We start from the raw sequence: 19,724 nt of genomic DNA, 5'->3' as shown, positions 1-19,724 counted from the left end.
TCTGTCTGTGTGTGTGCAGGCCCATCATAATGAGCGCCAATTTAGTGTCCCTGTGTGTGCGTGTGCGTGTGTGTGTGTGTGTGTCTCGTTGTCGCCACCGCAAACAAGCAAAGGCCAAAGCCACAGCCAACCCCCACACCCTCGCCCTCTCGCTCTCTGTGCCCTCTCCCTTTCTAGCAATACTGCTGTCCCGCTCACTCTGCCCAGCAGGTATGCTTGATTAATGCTTTATAACAGGACACAGTACACACAAACAAAACAAGGATATTGCCGACTGTATGGCTGCTGACCCCGCGCAGCTGACGCCCATTCAAACTGTTCGTATTGCCCTGCCGACCGCCCCTCCCGCCCCGCTCCACCCTTGCCATCCATTCCGAGCTGCTTTATCCGGCTGGGTCCTTGCATTTTAACATTAATTTAGTGGAATGCGGCAAAGGACTATGAAAGCTTTTCAGCGTCGTCGTCGACACATGTTAATCCCGTCGTTGTCGCTACCACAACCTCTACCACTACCACTACCACTACCAGTAGCACTACCATTGCCTCTCTCCCATTCCCATTGCCATTCACATTCCCATTCCCATTTACATTCCCATTCACATTCGCATTCACATTTACATTCATTTAGGCTCACTCCTCGAGTACTATTTACATTACACAAACGCATTTCGTACGCCCAAATTGGAACAGCTTAATTTTTGAGAGCATATTGTAAACTAAATGCGCAAAGGGATCCACGCCCAATTAATGGTAGCAGAGCTAAAGCGCTGATTAAACAAAAACTTTAATTAGGCAGTTGCCCATATTATGTGCCAATTGAATACATTTGAATAAAAGCTAAAGGTGTATGAGTTGAGGTACTACAAATACTTTCTATGCTAGCTTAACGACATGCAATTATAGAGATAGAGAAGCGCATGGGAATTCATGGTTTACATGGCCAAGAGAATACTTTCTATGATAGCTTTGATAGTATATTGCTGATGAAAGTTCTCGTCTATGTCAGCTTTAATCATCTATATCCATTATGATTTACAATTAAAAGAGAGCTATGTATCTGATCTCCTGTCAATCGTCTTTCAATCTGTCGAAGCGTATGATCGAAACGATCTTGTAAAGTACAAGAAAATAGACTTCAAATTATATATATTCCTGTATACCATATGCAGGAGTTGATTAAGTTTGTATTTTTTGTATCGATTATTATCGATAAATATCGATTTTCTTTAATAAATTTGTTTTTTTTTTTTACCAGATATGTATATTCAGGATTGTTGTTATTAGTTTTTATTCCCTCTATTTTTCTCTCCCTCTCTCTTTCTTTTACTATTTTATACTACTGTCACTTCAAAAAAAAAATTTAATACATTTTTACGTATTTTGATTTGTTTCAGAAAACATAAAAAATTCTCCCAAAATTTGGTTTGCTTCGGCAGCTGCTGTACTTTGTAATCTTTTGGCCCCCTTTAGGTCATTTCGCAGTTAAATTGTGCTTAGTTTCGGACCCCGACCATGTGTGAGCCAAAGGCGCGCATTAAGGCAACTCCCGAGCGTTGCCTGCGCTGCTGTCCGCCGTGCTGCAATCCCTGCCTCTGCTGCCCGCCCGAGTGCTGCAGGCCCTGCACCGCCTACTGCATATTCGACCTGGAGAGTGCAGTGTTCGGTAGGCGAATGCGCCGTGGCATGGCATGCGGAATAGATTCTACAGCCTACTCGTATCGCCCTTAGATACCCGTCAGATCTATCAGCGCGCCTGCCGTGAGCTCCTGGCTAGCTATAATAAAACGCTGCCGGAGGCGCTGATCATGCGCAGCGCTGCCATGGAGACGCAGGAGATGGCCGAGCTGATCTGCCGCAAGTGCAGGCTGCCCATACCCTGGGAGAACTTCCTGGTGCAGCTGAACGAGCACACGTGCGAGCTGATTGGCAATCCGCCGCTAATCGACGGCGTGGAGCGTCTGGTCAACCACCTGCATGCCAATTGCATTGGCCTGGCCCTGATCACGTCCAGCAAGAGGGAGATCTTTTGCAAGAAGATACGCGGCAGGGAGGAGTTCTTCAGCCAGTTCGATCAGGTGCTCTGCGCCGATGAGTACAACCGGCCCAAGCCGGAGCCGGATTGCTATTTGATAGCCATGCGCCTGCTCTGCGATCCGCCCTGCGTCGAGTGCTGCCTGGCCTTCGACGGCACGCCCAAGGGGGTGCAGGCTGCCCGGGACGCGCGCTTGAAGGTGATTATGCTGCCCGACCCGGAGCTGCCTTGCTGCTGGTCGGAGCTGGCAACGCAGCGACTCGAAACATATCTCGAGTTCGATCCCGTGGAATTTGGCATGCCCTACCTGGAGCCGATGCCCGAGCAGCCAGCAATTATGTCTGGTGGAGAGAGCGAGGAGGCGGAAGAGGAAGAGGACGAGGGCGATCAGAACGACGGGGAGGCGGTTGAGGACAACGACGAGGAGCCACCAGCGGAAGCTTAAGTGTTTTGTATATATACATGTGCATACATATATACCACAGATACATACATAAATATATACATTTGCATATATATATAAATAGAATGTTTTATAGGTTTTTAGGGAAAAATTACAATTAAATTTCTGGTGCATTTCTGAAACATTCAACTGGAAATATTTACTGAGTGAAAATTGCCTGACTATCCACTAAATTATGATTACAAAATCTGAGAAAGGTAAATCGTAAAAAATTTATATTAAATTATATTATAATTTGATAAAGTGTATAATAATAAAATAAAAGTGTTTTAAGTATATCCATAAAAGAAAAATTTGTTTAACATACATTTTATTTTATTTTTTTAAGCTTATAAATTAAAGGCAAATGTATTTAATAGACTCATAAAATTTGGTCCGTTTCAATGCAAGTTAATAATTAAATTTAATTCAGTAAAACATATTCGTAATTCAAAAAATAAATTTTAATTTTTAAGGAAGCAACTCTATATTATATTGAGCCTATAAAGCAATACACAAAACGTAAGCAGCTAATAAAACTACCTAAATAAGACAAATGACAAATCTTCCTTTAGTTGCTATTGCCACAATAATTGCTATCATACATAATTAGCTAGTGAAGACAATGTCAAACTTCTAAGAATATCTCAGTCAATTGCCTGCAACATATTAGTATTATTATCATCTCGGACAAGTCTCTTTGGGAGGTAGAAATTCCAGCACTGGGCAAAAGCTTCAGCTTCGTCTTTTGCCCAAATTAAGGCTTAAATTTCAAAACGATAAATCAAAATTAATTGCTTAGGCAAATATAATATTTTAATGAGTGTCCGACTCTCAGTCCGTCTGTCTGTCTGTGCGTCTGCCAAAAGTCAATTGTTGACAATTTAATTATTCAGCATATTACGCATACGCCGTGTATATGTGGAGCTCTAGCTCGAGCAGCTGTAGCACAACTTGGGACTAGCAACTTTTGCCTCCACAACAACAACAACAACAAGAATAGAAACGTCTGTCTCAACTTATAATTACTTAATGTTCTAACCAGACTGTCGAACAGCTGGCAGGCCAGTCCTCAGCACCGCCTCGAGCCTTCAGCCTCAGCTCTAGCTCCAGCTCCAGCTCCAACTCCAGTTCAATCTCAAGTTCTCTCTCTCTCTCTTTCTCTGTCTCTATGCCGCGCATAAACGTAAAGTGAATAAACCTTTTAACAACTGCAACGGCGACGGCGACGGCAAGTTTGCTTTTTATTTTCGAATCATTATTTTTTTTAGCATTTGCGCCCCACTTCCGCTTTTGCCTAATGAACGAGCGCGCCACAGGAAGCACTCAAGCACAGCTAAAGAAAGGAGTAAAAAATATATATATGTATATGCTTTAAAGTTCAAGTTTTTCATATCTTTATTTGAGAAAAGTTTGCGACAAGGCAAATTTACCAATTGCAACTAAAATTGAAGGGAAATTATATAATTAAGATAAAATAAAGAAAAAATTTTTATTAGAGAAAGAAATATTATTTTGTATATAAGAAGAAACTTTAGCTAACTTAAATAAAACCATTTTATATTTGGAATTATGTACATATGTTTTATTGACACAAAATTTTGATGATGGCAATAAAAATTAAAGATGATTTTTATAAAATAAAGCCAAGCTAAATTTTGAAAATTTTTCGAAATTTTGAAAAATTAGATTTCACTTTTCGAAAAATTAAAAGAGATTTTGTTATATACTTATTCCATGACTGAAATAAAATACTTTGCGAATTTTGAGCAAGAATAGAAAATGCCAAGCGCTAGCCAAACGTGAACTTTTCCGCATAATCGTAGGCAGGCAGGCCGAACAGCTCCGGCTGGAAGTCTGCCATGGACTTGAGCACCAGCGTGGCGCCGATGGTCTGCTCGAGGGGCAGGCGTTCGTCGGGTATCATTACCACTTGCATGCCCGCCGCGACGCCCGCATCCTTGCCCTGCGCCGAGTCCTCGAACACCAGACAGCACTCGGGCGGTGGTGCTGGCTTGAAGCGTGACGCCGCCAGCAGAAAGATGTCCGGATGCGGTTTACTCTCCTTCAGCTCGGGATCATCGCCGCAGACGATGTGATGGAAGACGGGCATCAGGTCGCAGTGCGGCCGTGCCTTCAGGCAGAAGGTGTCTCGATAGCCCGACGTTGCCATGGCCATGGGCACGCGGTACTCGAACAGATGCAGCAGCAGATCTTTGGCGCCCGGCTTTAGCTTCACATCCGAAATCAGGCAATGCAGCTCGGCACGAAATCTAGCCAGATACTGCTCTGGCGAAATTGGCAAATTGTACTCCTTTACCATCAATACACTGGCCACCATGGCTGCGAGGCCCGTCATACGCATTTTCATCTCATACGTATAGGTCTTGCCGTAGGGCGTCAGCACGTTCTGTATTGCGGTCGTATAGATGCTTTCCGTATCTGAAAGGGAGGCAGGCGGAGGTCATGGAGATGAGGCACGGGCAGCTGAGCAGTTGACCTACCCATGACTGTGCCATCGTTGTCGAATATGCAATGCGTCACGCGCCTGAAACATGGCTGCTCGGTCGCCGACATTTGGCACTTCTTCTGCTCGTTACGCGCTGACTTGGCCTAAAACATATTCCAAAAAAAAAAAAAAAAAATTACATTAAATTTTTCACTATTTTTTTTGTGTTTATTTTCTGACTGTTTTTTTTTAGAGTGACATATTTTGTCTGTTAGAAAAACTACATTGTTTTTGTTTCCTCTCTGTGATTATTTTTGCCTCTCAATTTTTTTTTTTGTACACTTCTTTATTATTTATAAAAAATAATTAAATTAAATTAAATTTTTTTTAAATTTAGTGAATAATATAAAAAATAAAATACTAATATTTAAAAAATTGTAAATATTATTTAATAGTATATTATAAATAATGAAAAAAAATTATTTAATTAATATACAACATTTTTCTGTAATTTATTTACGTTGAGTGCATTCAAATTAAATTACAATAATTATACGTATTTGAAAAAAATCTAGGATAAATTTTGGTGCATTTAAATTAAGTAATTTATTATTATTTTTAGTAAATTAAATTGAAATAATATTGATAATTTTTAGTAATAATATACAAGATAATTTAAGTTTATTTAAGATGATTTTTAGTGAATTTAATAATGTGGAAAAATATGTTTGCCTATTTTTATTTTTATTTCTAAATAATATTTATTATACTTAGATATTTTATAAAATATTCAAGATAATTTTTTTTTACATTAAAATCAAATAATGCTTATATTAAATATAATTCTTGTGTAAATGTAAGTTAAATATTTTCACAAATATTGGAATGGAGATTAATAGAAATTCAAATTTGAATAACCTCAAATTCTTCATCTTATATGTGTTAAAATAGTTTCCATAGTATAAAATAGGTAAATCCCAACTCATATTATAATGCACTTAACAGTGTTATGTGGCAATGGAAGTCGTTTGCCCTCTTGGCAGCTGCTGCTGAAAGATCACGTTAATTTCATTAGGCGCCGTAAGTTGGAAATGTTGAAAAGAAAATGCTCCACATGCATTTTAATTAAACTATTTGCGACTTGCAACTTCAAATAGTTTGCCAAGTTGCAAGTTGCTGGCGCAGCTGTGGCAAGTGGAAGGTGCTCGCTGGTGCAGCTGTCGATTCGGCTGCCTTTTTATGCCCAGCGCCAGTCTTAGTCTTAGCCTTAGCCTAAGCTGTGGGCGGCTCTGGCCCCGTCGAGCGTCGAGTGTGGGCGCGTTCAGTTCGGCTGTCAGCTGCAGCCTGTCGCATGTTGTTGCAAAGTTGCGTAATTGATTAAGCAGTTGGCAGGCGTGCGCCACCAGGCGCTGTGGCAGCGACAAACTTCGTCATAGACAGCACGTGCCGCACGTTGAAAGCCCTACTTGACTCCGTCGAGCAGCACGAGCCGCGCGACATGTGGCAGCAACGTGGCTCCCAATTCCCAAAACTGCCAACTTCCCAATGCAAACTCAACTTTTATTAGTTGTATCGATGCGACGAGTATATATGCATATGTATGTATCTGTGCGGGATTGAAATCAATATATGTATACATAAATATTGTTTATACATTATAAAAATATTTTCGATTGAGCCTACAGTAAGTACTCTAATTACTCAAATACTGAAAGACAACTTCAATGTGCTCTAATTTCAGCTGCAAGCTCAAGTTATAAATTTTTGCTGCCAGCCAACTTCAATGTAATCTGGTGTTTGAAAATAATTATTTTATTATGTCTACTCTATCTGCTCAATAGATTGACTGAATTAAAAATTTTATATAACATAATATGAATACTTTTGAAATAGTTAAGGCTCAAAATACTCTAGTATTTTACATGCTCCAATTTCTCTATATTATTTGTATGCTATATACACTATAAATACTCTAAATACTACAAATTTGAATTATACTCTTAATACTCTATATGCTCTAAGATCTCTTATAGCTCTAATAACTATAGTAAGACTATATATGTAATAAATTGTGTACCCTATATATTTTATTTATTTCTGAAAAAATCTATATGGTCTACATAGATACTTTAAATGCTCTATATACCATAAATACTCAAAATACTAAATTTGGTATATACTTTTATTATTCTATTTGGTCTACTTTATTTTGTATTAGTTTAAATATACTTAACACCTTATATTTCTGAATTTTTTTAAATAATAGATATACTATAAATACACCAAATACTAAAAAAATACTGTAAGTATTCTAAATACTTTAAGCACTTTAAGCAATTTTACTCGAAATTACCTTTGTTTTCTAAATACTCTATATATTACACTCTAGTATTCTAGGGACTATAAATACTATGAATAGTCGAAATACTCTCAAAAATGTAAAAACCCCAAGCCCTAGATATATTCTAGATACTCTATATTCTAGATCTTCTATACACTTTTCCTACTCTATATGCTCAATACTCTCTGTACATTCAATATACAATGTATACCTAATGCTCCACGCATTCTACATATGAATCTACTCTATAGAATCTACTCCATAAAAGCTTTGCTGTCTTTTTCTCTTTCTATCTCTCTTTCTCTCTCTTTCCCTCTCACTCTCACTACTTTCTAAACTATCTGAGGCAATAATCATGCTCTAACAACTTTAATCACTTGCTCTATAATCTCCACATATCATCACTCAACTAATACAATTACAGGGTATTCTAGCATAAATATTTGTCGGCTTAAAGGCTAACCGCGAAATAATTTGCGCGTATTTTGGTCAAAACACGCGACCAAAAACCGCAGTGAAGAGCAGCAAGCAGCCGGCAGCAAGCAGCATGCAGCAAAAAGCAGCGCCGGGTAGTCAATAAAATGGCTTTAATTAATCGGAAGCGCAGCGTCAGCTGTTGCCGCAAAAATAAAAACAAAGGGCCAACAAATGGGCGGCAGACATTTGGGGCATTTGGATGCGGCGACGAATTGTGCGCATAAATTATGCAGCCAGCCATTTGGGCAGCGATTTTTGGGGCTGCGACTGTGACTGCGGCTGTGGGTGGGGCTGGGGCGTTGTGTGTGTGTGTGTGTGTGTAAACGGCTGGCTAGCCAGCAACAATATGTTGTAAACGTTTAATTTGAGCGCGTCTCTAATCGGTGTCCCGGCAACGGGCAACGGGCGACGGTCGATGGGCAGGGGGCGGTGAGGCGACGTGTGTGGCGGCCATGCAGTCAGGTCGCTTTACTGCTTGGTCGCTTGTAATTGCGTTCATTGAATTGTTAACTGGATTCGTTGTCTACGGCTAGCCGCTGGCAGCTGGCCACTGGCCGTTGGCCGTTGGCCGCAACCGCAACTTGCAGCGGGAAAACGGCTAAAAGCCGTTGTTATCCTTGTGGTTACTGCGGCTATCCTCTAACTCTATCTATGTGTGTGTGTGCAGGTGTAGCTGCGTGTGTGTGTGTTGGTGTCTCCCTCGAGTTGAGTTCGCTTTGCTCGCTGCTAAATCCCGGTCAATGCACATCAAACTTTTGGCTCGCTCTGCATTTGGCATTTATTGGTATTGTTCCAATTAAAGTTCGACTAGTCGCCTCCATAAAATATGCAGACACGTAAAAGTTCGATTCGATTTGGCTGCCACAGGACATTAATGCTTAACGGTCAATGGTTTTGACTGCAGCAAGTCCGAGCACTCTCATTCAGCGCACAGTGCGCCAATAAAAGCTAATAAAACTCAAAGAACAGCACTGCCAGCGTGGCCAGGCGGCCTCGACTGCAGTTGCTGGCTGGAGGTGAAATCAAATGGAAAGATATTCGCTTTCGGGGGCAAATAAGCTCGCCGACATAGGCTGCAGTTGCTGAAGCTTGCCAGAGTCGATGAGATTGACTTCTAGATTTTAGTGAGTCTACTTTATGGAACGGAAACTTTTGATTACTACCAGAGGAGTTTATAAGGAAGTTTTGTTAGCGATGGGCAAGAGAAAATTCTAGACATTGTATATCCTAAGGCACTGCTGTGAGGCATCTTGTAAGTATATCAAATTCTTGACTGTTTTACTATCTCAGCTCTTGCTGTTGGCTTCCTCAATATATAAACATATATATTATTCGGTAAATTATAAAAATATTGTATACTCACATTTTTTACTATTTATATCAATTGCTAAATACTTCTGCAGCTTCTTGGCCATAATGTAAGAGTTGAATATTAGATCACAACATTTTCCAGATATATGTTTGCAAATTATTTATAATAAAAAATTTCGTAAGCGTTTAATTTATTTTTAAACGTCATTTTATGTTACGTATTTTATTTTGATATATATTTTTTGAGAGCTTAGCTTAATAAAGGGTTAGTTTTAATTTTATGTTACATACTTTATTTTATTATATTTTATGAGAGGTTAGTTTTTCCAATCACAACTTTTTCTAACGTCTGACTGTATTTTTCTTATCTCTTCTCCAGCTAGCTTCCTTATCAATTAGACTATAATTCATATTAAAGTTACCGCATTTGTCTCCTCAATTTCCCTTTGTATGGCATAAGTTTCTCCTTTGATTCACTTCAATTTCTCTTCTCACATCGCTGCTGATAAGCGAAAAGTTTTTACGGCGTTCGCTCGACTTACTCTTTACATATATATAGTAGTCACTGGCACTGAGTTTCAATGTCTATCTAGTCTAGTCTAGTCGGCTGTCTTCCTTTTATATGCTACCTCATTTCCCTCTTAAGACTTCCCTTTGCAACATTCTCAATATATTTTCTCTTGTCCTGGCACTCTTAATAAATTTCTATTTCGTCAACAACTTCTCTCTTCGTATCCCAGCATATCTAATTTTCAGCTTAGCGTTTCATATTTTCCTACATAATAGAATATCCAGCATGATATCTATATGAGCCTGCAGTTAGTCTCCAATAAAGCTGTTCACATATGGCATTTAATCCTTGTCATAAGGGCGCCCTCATTTGACTTTAGCTCCGGGCAGCACGCACATTGAATGCTGAGTGTTTTTTGCACTCAATAAATATTGTCTGACCGCAGACTATCTATCGCTCATCGAGGTCTCAGATGTCGGCCGGACGCAGGGCCGGTCACATATCCCTGGCAAGGCATCACGCACAGCCAAGCAGATGGAGCAGAGAGCAGAGAGCAGAGAGCAGAGCAAGGATGTGAAGTGAAGAGTCGACTCATGGGCGCCCCCGAGGCGCAGTTGAGCGATTTCCCAGCGGTGGCAGCAGCTCGAGCCTGGGCCAAAAATGCAAGAGTCCCGCAACAAAGTACAAAAAGCATGGCACAAAGTCCAATTTGTTTGTAATGGCATTTACTTTGTTTACAAAATAAATTTTGTATGCACAGCGAGTAGTTTTGGTCCCTCTACCATTCGCTATCTCCATCTCTGTCTGGGTCTGGGTCTCAGACTGGCGCTGGCTGGGGCTCTGACTCTTGGTCTCAGTCTGCGACGCGCTGGCAAGCCGTGCAGTCGCGGTAAGGCGACTACAAGCTCAAAGAACAAAAAACAAACAGAAAATACAAAAAAAATAAAATAGAGATGAATGCATATAGTATAAAATTCTAAAATCGCTGTACCATAAAATTTCCCCATTGGGCGCTTGGGTTTTTGTTATGCCACTCTAGGCAAGGACGATTCTCTTTGCCTTTTTGCTGTTTAATTTTGCAATTGTCCTTTTCGACTCGAACCGAACTGGAACGGGAGCTAGAGAACGGGAGAACGGGAGAGTGGGAGTGGGGGAGTTATCTATTCCGGTCATGGCTGTTGCGGTTACTGATTTATGTTTGTTTATGTTGTTCAACATTTGTTTTATTTACCGCACATACTACAAATAATAAAAAACAAGCCAAGGCAAATAAACAGCTTAGCATGTCGCTCCACTCAATACCTTGGCGAAACCAAAAACCAAATTCTATTTTTGTTTAGCTTGGCTTAGTTTGCTCTTGCTGTAAGGGAAAGATTTGGTCATCTGTAAATCTTCTTTATTTAAGCTGTATATATTTCTATTACTCATAATTTCAATTATTTCTACCTTAAATCATAATATTCCAATTGTCTTCCAGCCAAGCTGTACTAAAAACTGCAAATAAAAACCAGTTTTAGTTCTGCTTTGCTAATGCTCACAGAACTCACTTAATCTGCTTCATTGCGAAAAAGAAGAAGAAGAAAATTTGTATAGTAAACCAGTTCTGAACTTCATGTTTCAATAGACGCAGTTAAGTCTCAGCTGCGCTCATTATTGGTCATTAAAATTTTAAAGCAAAAAAGCTTTGCTGTTGAGTCGGGTCAGGTCGTGGAAGTTAACGCAAAGTTCGATGCGTCACGAGCTCTGAAATTTGGTTTCTTACAAAATGCTATGATGAAATTTTAAACAAATTAGAAAAAAAAATAAAAAATACATATACATATATATATTTTCTTATTGTAATTATAAAAAAAAAATAACTAAAAAAATAAAAAAATATATGTATGTATATACATTAAAAAAAAAACTGTTTTTATTTTTATCTCTTCTACTTTTCTTATTAAATATTGTAAATAAAGCAAAAAGGCATAATCTGCAATTCTTTTTTACATACCTCTATTTCACTTTTTATACCCTGAACCCATTGAAAATGGGAAATCAGGGTATAATGGTTTTGTTGAAATGTATGTAACAGGCAGAAGGAGGCGTGGCAGACCCCACAAAGTATATATATTCTTGATCAGGGCGACAAGCTGAGTCGATTTGGCCCTGTCCGTCTGTCTGTCCGTCCGTCCGTCCGTCCGTCCGTCCGTCCGTCCGTCCGTCCGTCCGTCCGTCCGTCCGTCCGTCTGTCCGTCTGTCCGTATGTATGAACGCGTCGATCTCAGAAGATATAAGAGCTAGAGACTTCAACTTTTTTTTAAAATGTCCATATATATCGCGCGCATATCGAGTTTATCACTAAAAAACGATAACTCATTCCGATATTTTTTTATCGATAAAAAACCTTATCGAAAGTCAGTTAAAAAATTATATCTCCTACATCATTATAGCTAGAGTGTCCAAATTTTAAATATATATTAAGAAGTATTTTATACAATTTCGGTTTTTGTTAAAATTTACCCCCCTCCTCTAAATCCACCCCCTCATCCTCATCTTTGTAAAAGTCGTATATCAAATACTAGAAACCTGTGCTTCGGTATACACATACATTTAAACATCATGATTACTTTGTGAAAGTTTCATTACGATCGTACGTCTAGAAATGAGATTATTCAACAAATAAGTTTTCCAAATATTGCCAACACTGCAGCGCAACCCAAGCGCAATCGCCTGTATATGTGAGTGTGTGTGTGTGTATGCGTGTGTTTGTTTGTATGTGTATGTGTGTGCGTGTGTTTGTTTGTATGCGTGTGTCTGTGCGTGTATTTTAATGGATGCGTGTGTGTGTGCGTGTGTGTTTGCTAATTATTATTGAAATATCTGTTGCTTGCAGGGTTCAGGGGATCTCGTAGTCGAGCAGTCTCGACTAGAGCTTTCTTACTTGTTTTTTTATTTATTTTATTATTTATTTATATATTTATTTATATTTTTTATTTATATGTATAATTGAGGAAATAAAAAATATGTATGTATGTAAATATGTAAATATTGAAAATTTAAATTTTTATGAAATATGCATATATATATATATATATATATATATATATATATATATATATATATATATTTTTTTTTTTTTTTTTTTGTTTAACAGTGATAAACAAGAAATGCTATAATAATAACTAACAAAAAATTTAATATAATAATATTTAATAAAAATATAATATAATAATATTTGCCCCGTTTGAACTAGCGCACTACACAACACCTTATTTACTGTCCACCTTTATACCAAAATGCTTCGCTTTAGCTTTCCATTATGCCATACTATATATGTCATATGTCGGACAGTGCTGATTCGCTTTACCTAATTAATTCTCCAGAGATGTTTAAGCGTGACTTTAGCTAATTGATAAGAAAGTCAGACGTTTTACTTCAATAAGACTTGAACAGAAACAAGCTTGAATCTTTTGTTAAGGGTATTTAATGATGCATTTTTGGCCCAATATCTGTTACACATCGATCGGGCAGCCATTCTGTAAAATGGGTACCATAGTTTTCTGATCAATTCCAGAGAGTTTGGCCAATTTTTGAGTCCTCTGAATCACTTCGGAGCTCGGAAATCGGTCGCGTGTCATTATGATAACATATACTGGAATCCACAAGCCGTTCAGGTTTCTATTTCCACCAATAAGCGAACAAGCCCACGCTTACCTATATTTATGATGCCTCCCAGTTCTATGCACCCGTACTGAATTGAATAGGTTTTATAGTCCGTGTCCAGCACAAATATATTGAAGCCGTGTGGTGACTCTAAAGAAACATATTCTCATGAGTTACTCTTTGTTTTTGCATTTTCTATCTAAGGGCTTTACTATTCGTTTTTATTGTGTATTTGCCTCCCTTTCGATCCACTCTCAGTATCAATGTAGATCGCCGACGCACCTTGCCACTTCTACATTTAGGATTAAAACATTTAACTATCCTTACAGTACAGCTCGATTGAGGCTCACTTACTTGCTGTCGATATCCGATCTTCGAATTAAATATTTATTGCCTGTGCTCTTTGTGACATTATACTTAACACATTTGGGCATTGCTTTAAGATATAATGGATACGTAAGCTGTGGATACCATATGCCGACATACTTTTTCATATTCAAGTCTCCAACGGCAGTCATGTTCTTCGGGCACGCTCCCTTTGAGACCTTCACGGGCAGTGCATGACTGCCAAGCGAGAGCATCAATATCACCGAGCTGCTGAACATATAATTATAAATATATATTACACTGATACGAGTATTTACATACATGTAAAGCACTTGATTCAACATGTTTGCTGAGACACAACTGTTCAATGCGAATTGACGGAAAGCAATATAAATACGAGACTTTTCTTAAAATCGAATTTGATATGCTCTATTGCTTGAAGTATCGATTCGGTATAGCTAAATAATAATACCTGGTTCTGTGGATCCAAACTGAAAAATTCATCTCAAAAAGAATGAAAATCGATATCAATAAAAAATTAAATTATAAAATATGTTAAAAAAAATATTTTAAACAATTTATAGATGCTTTTGTCTACACATCAACAATTTTTAAAAACCAAGAGTTAAATTAAATCTAAATAAAATTAAAAGATACAATAATAGGAAACTTAAAATTATATGTATAAATATTTATTTTTATTTATTTATTATTTTTTTTTTTTTTATTTTGCATTTATTTTATGTGAACAGTTTTTAAACATTTATAACATTTCATTCTGTTTTTCTTATTTTTTAAAGAACGTATTTACAATATATTATGAACATTCGTAAAGGAGCTGCTAATCAAACATTTAAATAATTAAAGTTATTAATTAATTATAAGTTTTGTGCATATTAATTAACATTTGTTTTTTTTTTTTTTAAATCATGCATATATAGTTGTTTGAGTATATGTTAGGAATATACTATATTCGTACTGTTAGCTAATCGTTTAAGAAGTTCATGAATATATCGAAAAGACGCTCATTGAAGCGCCTTAGCCACTCTCATGCTGTCTCGATGGCCTTTGGCAGCGCATTGCTGACAAAGTCTTCGTCCAGGAGCTGAGTGGAGGCCACCTCGGTGCCATTGCCCTCCAGTTGGGGGCAGTGCTTCTGGTGGGTCTTGATGAGGACAGCGCGACTGATCTTATTATCGTCCAGCACCTTGTACGCTGTCTCGATGGTCTCCTTGGTGGGCTCGCGCTGGCGCGTCAATATCCAGACGATTTCTGCAATGAGCAAATGAGCATGATTGTAATTAACGTGTTCAGCAATGCGTCCCTCGTTGACCATTGGCCAGTTAATTATGCAGCTGCATTAACATAATTATGCCAAATGCAATAACTGATTCGTCTGTTTTGCATGCCAAATTAGCCAAAGCCAAGGCGGGACGTGCAGCGCCAAATTTGGCCTAAGCCGTTGGGCTTCCGCATACTTACTCAAATGGGCAAACGGAGTCAGACTGCTGCAGCTATAGACAACGGCAAACGATTCATAATCGGTGCCCAACACCTGATAGTTCGCCCTATTAGCTTCCTCTGGAATGTAGAGATACCAAAATAGCAGATTTATATACAAATATAGAAAGATGAATAAATACATATAGAAATAAAGATACAGATACAGATACAGATACAGATACAGATACAGATACAGATACAGATACAGATACAGATACAGATACAGATACAGATACAGATACAGATACAGATACAGATACAGATACAGATACAGATACAGATACAGATACAGATACAGATACAGATACAGATACAGATACAGATACAGATACAGATACAGATACAGATACAGATACAAATACAGACACAGATACAGATACAGATACAGATACAGATACAGATACAGATACAGATACAGATACAGATACAGATACAGATACAGATACAGATACAGATACAGATACAGATACAGATACAGATACAGATACAGATACAGATACAGATACAGATACAGATACAGATACAGATACAGATACAGATACAGATACAGATACAGATACAGATACAGATACAGATACAAATTTGATAGAACTTACGATTCTTGGAGAAGACGACAGCCAGCTGACCCGGTGCAATTACCCGGGCTGTGCCAGTCACATTCGATGGGCTTCCGGTTCTACAGATGCAAGAATTCAGATAGAGCTCTTTATCTATGTACAATCTTTAATACTCACAATCTATTGATAGCAGCATTCAGAACAGACACTGTGTTGTTATCGGCAATCTCGTAGCGTGCGTAAATACATTTCTTGCCTATCTCAAAGAGAAACGGATACTTTGCGTACTCATACCAGACCCCCATGTACTGAAAGACAATTGAAAACAAGTCGAATGAATCAGCTGTTTTTGTTGCTATCTGAAGCGTTATTATATCATGAATTGTTCCAGAACCTTTATAATGGATTTAAAACTCATTTGTCAAAACTATCTATCTAATCTATTATAATTTGTTGATAAGCGGCATATGGTTTTCTCTTGAAATTTGGGTTATCAAACAGTTCTTGTTTGTTGACAAAGGGGCTTAAAGACTTAAGTCTGATTTTATTTAGACTTATTTTAGTTAGCTTTTAGATAATATTAATGTGAAATTTGATAATACCCCCTATCGGTATTATTTATATTTATTGGAGTTGACTTTTTTATTACTCCAATCAATTAAAGTTTTGAATATCTTTTGTGTTTAACTATATTTTATATGAATAAATCTTTCTAAACAAAAATTAATAATAATGATAATACTATGCTCATAATTGTGAAGAACAAAATATAATTATTATTATTATTATAATTACAAATTTTTTCATGACAGCAATCAATAAAAAAACATAAGCAAAAAATATTTATTAAAATTAATATAATATTACTTCTGATTATTCATTATTCTCATTATTATTCATTTGTGCTAGATAATATGCTAAATAATATTTTCATTTTACTTCAACTATTATTAATTATTTTCACTGCTATTTTACTGCTTTCATCAATTTCATATCTTGCTGTAAGTCAATCGATATCAATTAACGAAAATTTTAATTAAAAAGTTATTCAATAGATAACCAAGAAACGTAAACATGGAATCACAGTGACTTATCAAGTCGAATAACAACAATATTCCATGGAATGTAATTGGATGATAAGCAGACACAGAAAGTACTAGAATGCCAACTTGATAATTGGCTTTTGCATAATTAATTGAAGCGCGATTGAAAAGCGTTACAATTTATTAAATTCAAGATAGTTTCAAGTGTTCAAGTGCTTAACAGAGGCACGTGTGCGTAAGTATGTATGTGTGTGTGTGTGTGTGTATGCGTGTGAGTCACTTACCGCTTCCAAGTCAAACTCTTCCGGTATGTTAACCTCTGGACACTGGCCAGGGAAGGGTACCTGTGCTGTCACCAGGACTGCACTGATGGCCACAAAGGCCAGCAGCCAATATGACGAACTGTAATCATGAATTACAGGTGATGAGTTAGCGGAAGGGAATGTATGTAGATTCTATATAATCTTATATATATATATATAGATGCCTATTTACCTGATTGACTTCAGCATTGTAACTGAAAACACTTGTTTAATTAAATTATATATTCTAGTATATTTATATTAGAGCAGTAGCTCAGATTATTTGCAGCTGGTTGTATTCTCTGTTAGCTCGTTCGTTGAACACTAAAAATTCATGCGGCTGCAGTGCATCATTTATAGATTCATCTTTCAAAGCTTTTAGATTTTTTTTTTGTTTTGTTCTGTTGCTGATTGTTGGCCTCTGCGACTTTGCGAAGCTTTTTGCCACTTTTTGCGCCGGCGCTGCTTTGTTGTAAACAAATGAAAAGTGAAATTCTGACGATCCAAGCGGAAGGGCTCAAAGCTCGCTCTGCTGCGCTGCGGGGCAACAGGTGGGAGCTGTCGATGCTCTGCTTGCATTTCACTTGGCAGCACGCGACGCTTTTACTCGCCTTATCGCCAGCGGCATTATGCATTGAATCAGCAACAACAACAACAACAATGATCATAATAATAATAAATGTATCAAGTGCAGCTCAATTAGATTACAATTCCTATATATACATATGTACTATAGTATATATAAGTCATACATACGATTAAATCTTTGCGGTTATATGACAATCGTAAAGTCTCTAATCTTTCAAGTATTCGTAAGCCTAAGCGCTGTAAGCTAATGCATTTTTTATTCAAGTTTATACTATGCTGAAACAGGGAAATATACTTCATAAACTGTTCCTTGGTCACTGAACTGAGCAATTTTATATAAAAGTTCACTATAGCTAAGTTGAACTGAAAATGGGATTTTTTATGGTATATTTTAAAGCTGTTATACTGGAAATTTCGGGATAAAATAAAAAATCTATAGCTCTAAAATAATATAATTTACAAAATATTAGTCATGCTAGATGTAAGGCGGCTCTTAAATACATACTAAAGTCTTTAATAAAATATAATTAAAATAGTGCTTAGCCGTAGACCTAGTTAAAGGTTAGTAAAAGCACTAATCAATATTATTATTATTTTTCCCCAATTTTTAAATAACCATTTAAAGAATAATGATAGTAAATTCGTCAAAAACTTCTAGAACATAAAATAAGTATAAGGCGAACAACCTTTGCTGTGTTTATCTCACCTACACACACACACACATACACATATACAAAATTATGAAAACAAACAAAAACAATAACAATAACAATAACAACATTGCACATAGTTCTCCCCTTCACACTCTTCGGTTAACTTCCACACAAAGCAAAGCTTTTGCTCGCATGTGGAATGTGTTTGCAGCGCCATCTATTGGCAGCGCAACTTGCCTGCATGGTGGCGCCATCTATGCAGGGCTTTGTGCTGCAGCAACTGCAGCACTACAGTCATGAGTGAAATCCTTAGTAGAGGCAGCTTGTGGTCGTCTTGGTCATTATTTATGGAAATCTCTGGAATGCACACACCTGCATACACTTGCACACGCACACACACACACACATAAGCGCGCACACGGGGAAAATTGTTGTGTTGCGGTTATTTAAAAGAGCGAGACAGAGAGAGAAATAAAAAACATTTTCGTATTATTAAATTAATTAAATGTAAGCCACAAATTGAGTTTAATGTACAAAAATGCGCCCATGGCAAAGGACGAAACGCTCTACAAGCCATTCACATATGGCCCAGGTAAAAATGCTTACACACATATTTATTTAAGTGGGCAACTTGAAGAGTTGCTTTTCATAATATATGATATCTATATGTAAATAATGTGATTCTTATATTAGTAATGATAAAGAAAGCTAGAATCAATATTTATGGATTCACTCTGGCATAATAAAATGAAAAAATATTTTTAAAATTTTTTCATGATACAATAGAACATATAAAATCAGAAAACAATAAATTTAATTATTTTACATATCAGATTTACAGAAAAAAATACAATTTTATATAATAGAAGAAATTCAGGCATTCAATAAAAGAAAAGAAAATTATATTAAAAGTAATTTAAATGAAAATATAAATTTAAATGAGAAATAAAATTGCAGAGAACTGTTTTTTTTTTTTTTTTTAATATATGAAAATACATACTTTAAAAAAAAAATTAATTATAATAATTAATTAATGATTAATTATGTTGAACACATTATATAAATATGAATACAACATTTTTATAATATTAAAATAATAAATATAAGAAAAATGTCATTAATTAAACTGCACATATTTACGAGCAGCCCTCGCATTTTAAACAGGCCACCATTGCTTGTGTGTGTGGATAGATCTGAATGGCCTGCCAACTATTTTCGAATGAAAATTTATGATGCTCTCCAGAGCTGAGCCATTGCGACAAATGAAAGGATCCATGAAATGGACAAGCCAAAGGAGAAGGGTAAATCCGGAGGGGCAGGTGGATGAGTAGTATAGGCAAATGGGTTGGCTGATCTGCTTGGCTGGCTGTTTGGCTGGCTGGCTGGCTGGCTGTTTGGCTGGCTGCTTGGATTTGGTTGTTGGCCGTTGTGTTGCTGCATGCAGTAATTAAATTTAAAATATGTACAACGGATGTTTGAGTTTTGAAACAGGTGCCGAAGCGCCCAACAGAGCCAACGGGACGGATGCGAATGCGGATGCGGA

The 19,724-nt window shown here is 37.1% G+C and overlaps 4 protein-coding genes across 5 annotated transcripts; 1 reads left to right on the top strand and 3 right to left on the bottom strand.

The window, feature by feature from the left end:
* Positions 1–1,360: 1,360 nt before the first annotated feature.
* LOC108657965 (putative pseudouridine-5'-phosphatase) lies at positions 1,361–2,617 on the top strand. The gene is made up of 2 exons (XM_018110627.3): positions 1,361–1,663; positions 1,729–2,617. Exons 1-2 carry the CDS (start codon positions 1,513–1,515, stop codon positions 2,475–2,477), a joined length of 900 nt encoding a protein of 299 aa, XP_017966116.1. The 5' UTR covers positions 1,361–1,512; the 3' UTR covers positions 2,478–2,617.
* Positions 2,618–4,205: 1,588 nt separating this feature from the next.
* LOC115562156 (putative pseudouridine-5'-phosphatase) lies at positions 4,206–5,180 on the bottom strand. Its single transcript, XM_030382990.2, has 2 exons — positions 4,979–5,180; positions 4,206–4,916 (listed from the first exon to the last, which is right to left on the bottom strand). Exons 1-2 carry the CDS (start codon positions 5,049–5,051, stop codon positions 4,267–4,269), a joined length of 723 nt encoding a protein of 240 aa, XP_030238850.1. The 5' UTR covers positions 5,052–5,180; the 3' UTR covers positions 4,206–4,266.
* Positions 5,181–13,011: 7,831 nt separating this feature from the next.
* Positions 13,012–13,954, bottom strand: LOC115562160 (uncharacterized). 2 transcript variants are annotated; one of them, XM_030382996.2, is made up of 5 exons: positions 13,857–13,954; positions 13,563–13,805; positions 13,421–13,500; positions 13,260–13,358; positions 13,012–13,197 (listed from the first exon to the last, which is right to left on the bottom strand). In XM_030382996.2, the coding sequence occupies exons 1-5, from the start codon at positions 13,877–13,879 to the stop codon at positions 13,058–13,060; spliced, it is 585 nt and encodes a 194-aa protein (XP_030238856.1). In that variant the 5' UTR covers positions 13,880–13,954; the 3' UTR covers positions 13,012–13,057. The 2 variants fall into 2 exon arrangements, with proteins under 2 accessions (XP_030238856.1, XP_089113998.1); XM_089257872.1 differs by having other exon boundaries at positions 13,563–13,802; positions 13,857–13,938.
* Positions 13,955–14,382: 428 nt separating this feature from the next.
* On the bottom strand, positions 14,383–17,292 carry NLaz (Neural Lazarillo). Its single transcript, XM_030382991.2, has 6 exons — positions 17,134–17,292; positions 16,923–17,040; positions 15,773–15,903; positions 15,635–15,714; positions 15,018–15,116; positions 14,383–14,807 (listed from the first exon to the last, which is right to left on the bottom strand). Exons 1-6 carry the CDS (start codon positions 17,148–17,150, stop codon positions 14,584–14,586), a joined length of 669 nt encoding a protein of 222 aa, XP_030238851.1. The 5' UTR covers positions 17,151–17,292; the 3' UTR covers positions 14,383–14,583.
* Between the last annotated feature and the right edge of the window lie 2,432 nt (positions 17,293–19,724).

The sequence above is a fragment of the Drosophila navojoa genome, chromosome 3 (assembly GCF_054131105.1).
Source record: "Drosophila navojoa isolate 15081-1374.11 chromosome 3, UAZ_NAV_1.0, whole genome shotgun sequence".
In the NCBI taxonomy this organism is placed as follows: Eukaryota; Metazoa; Arthropoda; class Insecta; order Diptera; family Drosophilidae; genus Drosophila; species Drosophila navojoa.
The sequence above is the reverse complement of the archived record's forward strand: the minus strand, read 5'-3'. Positions and strand labels throughout refer to the sequence as shown.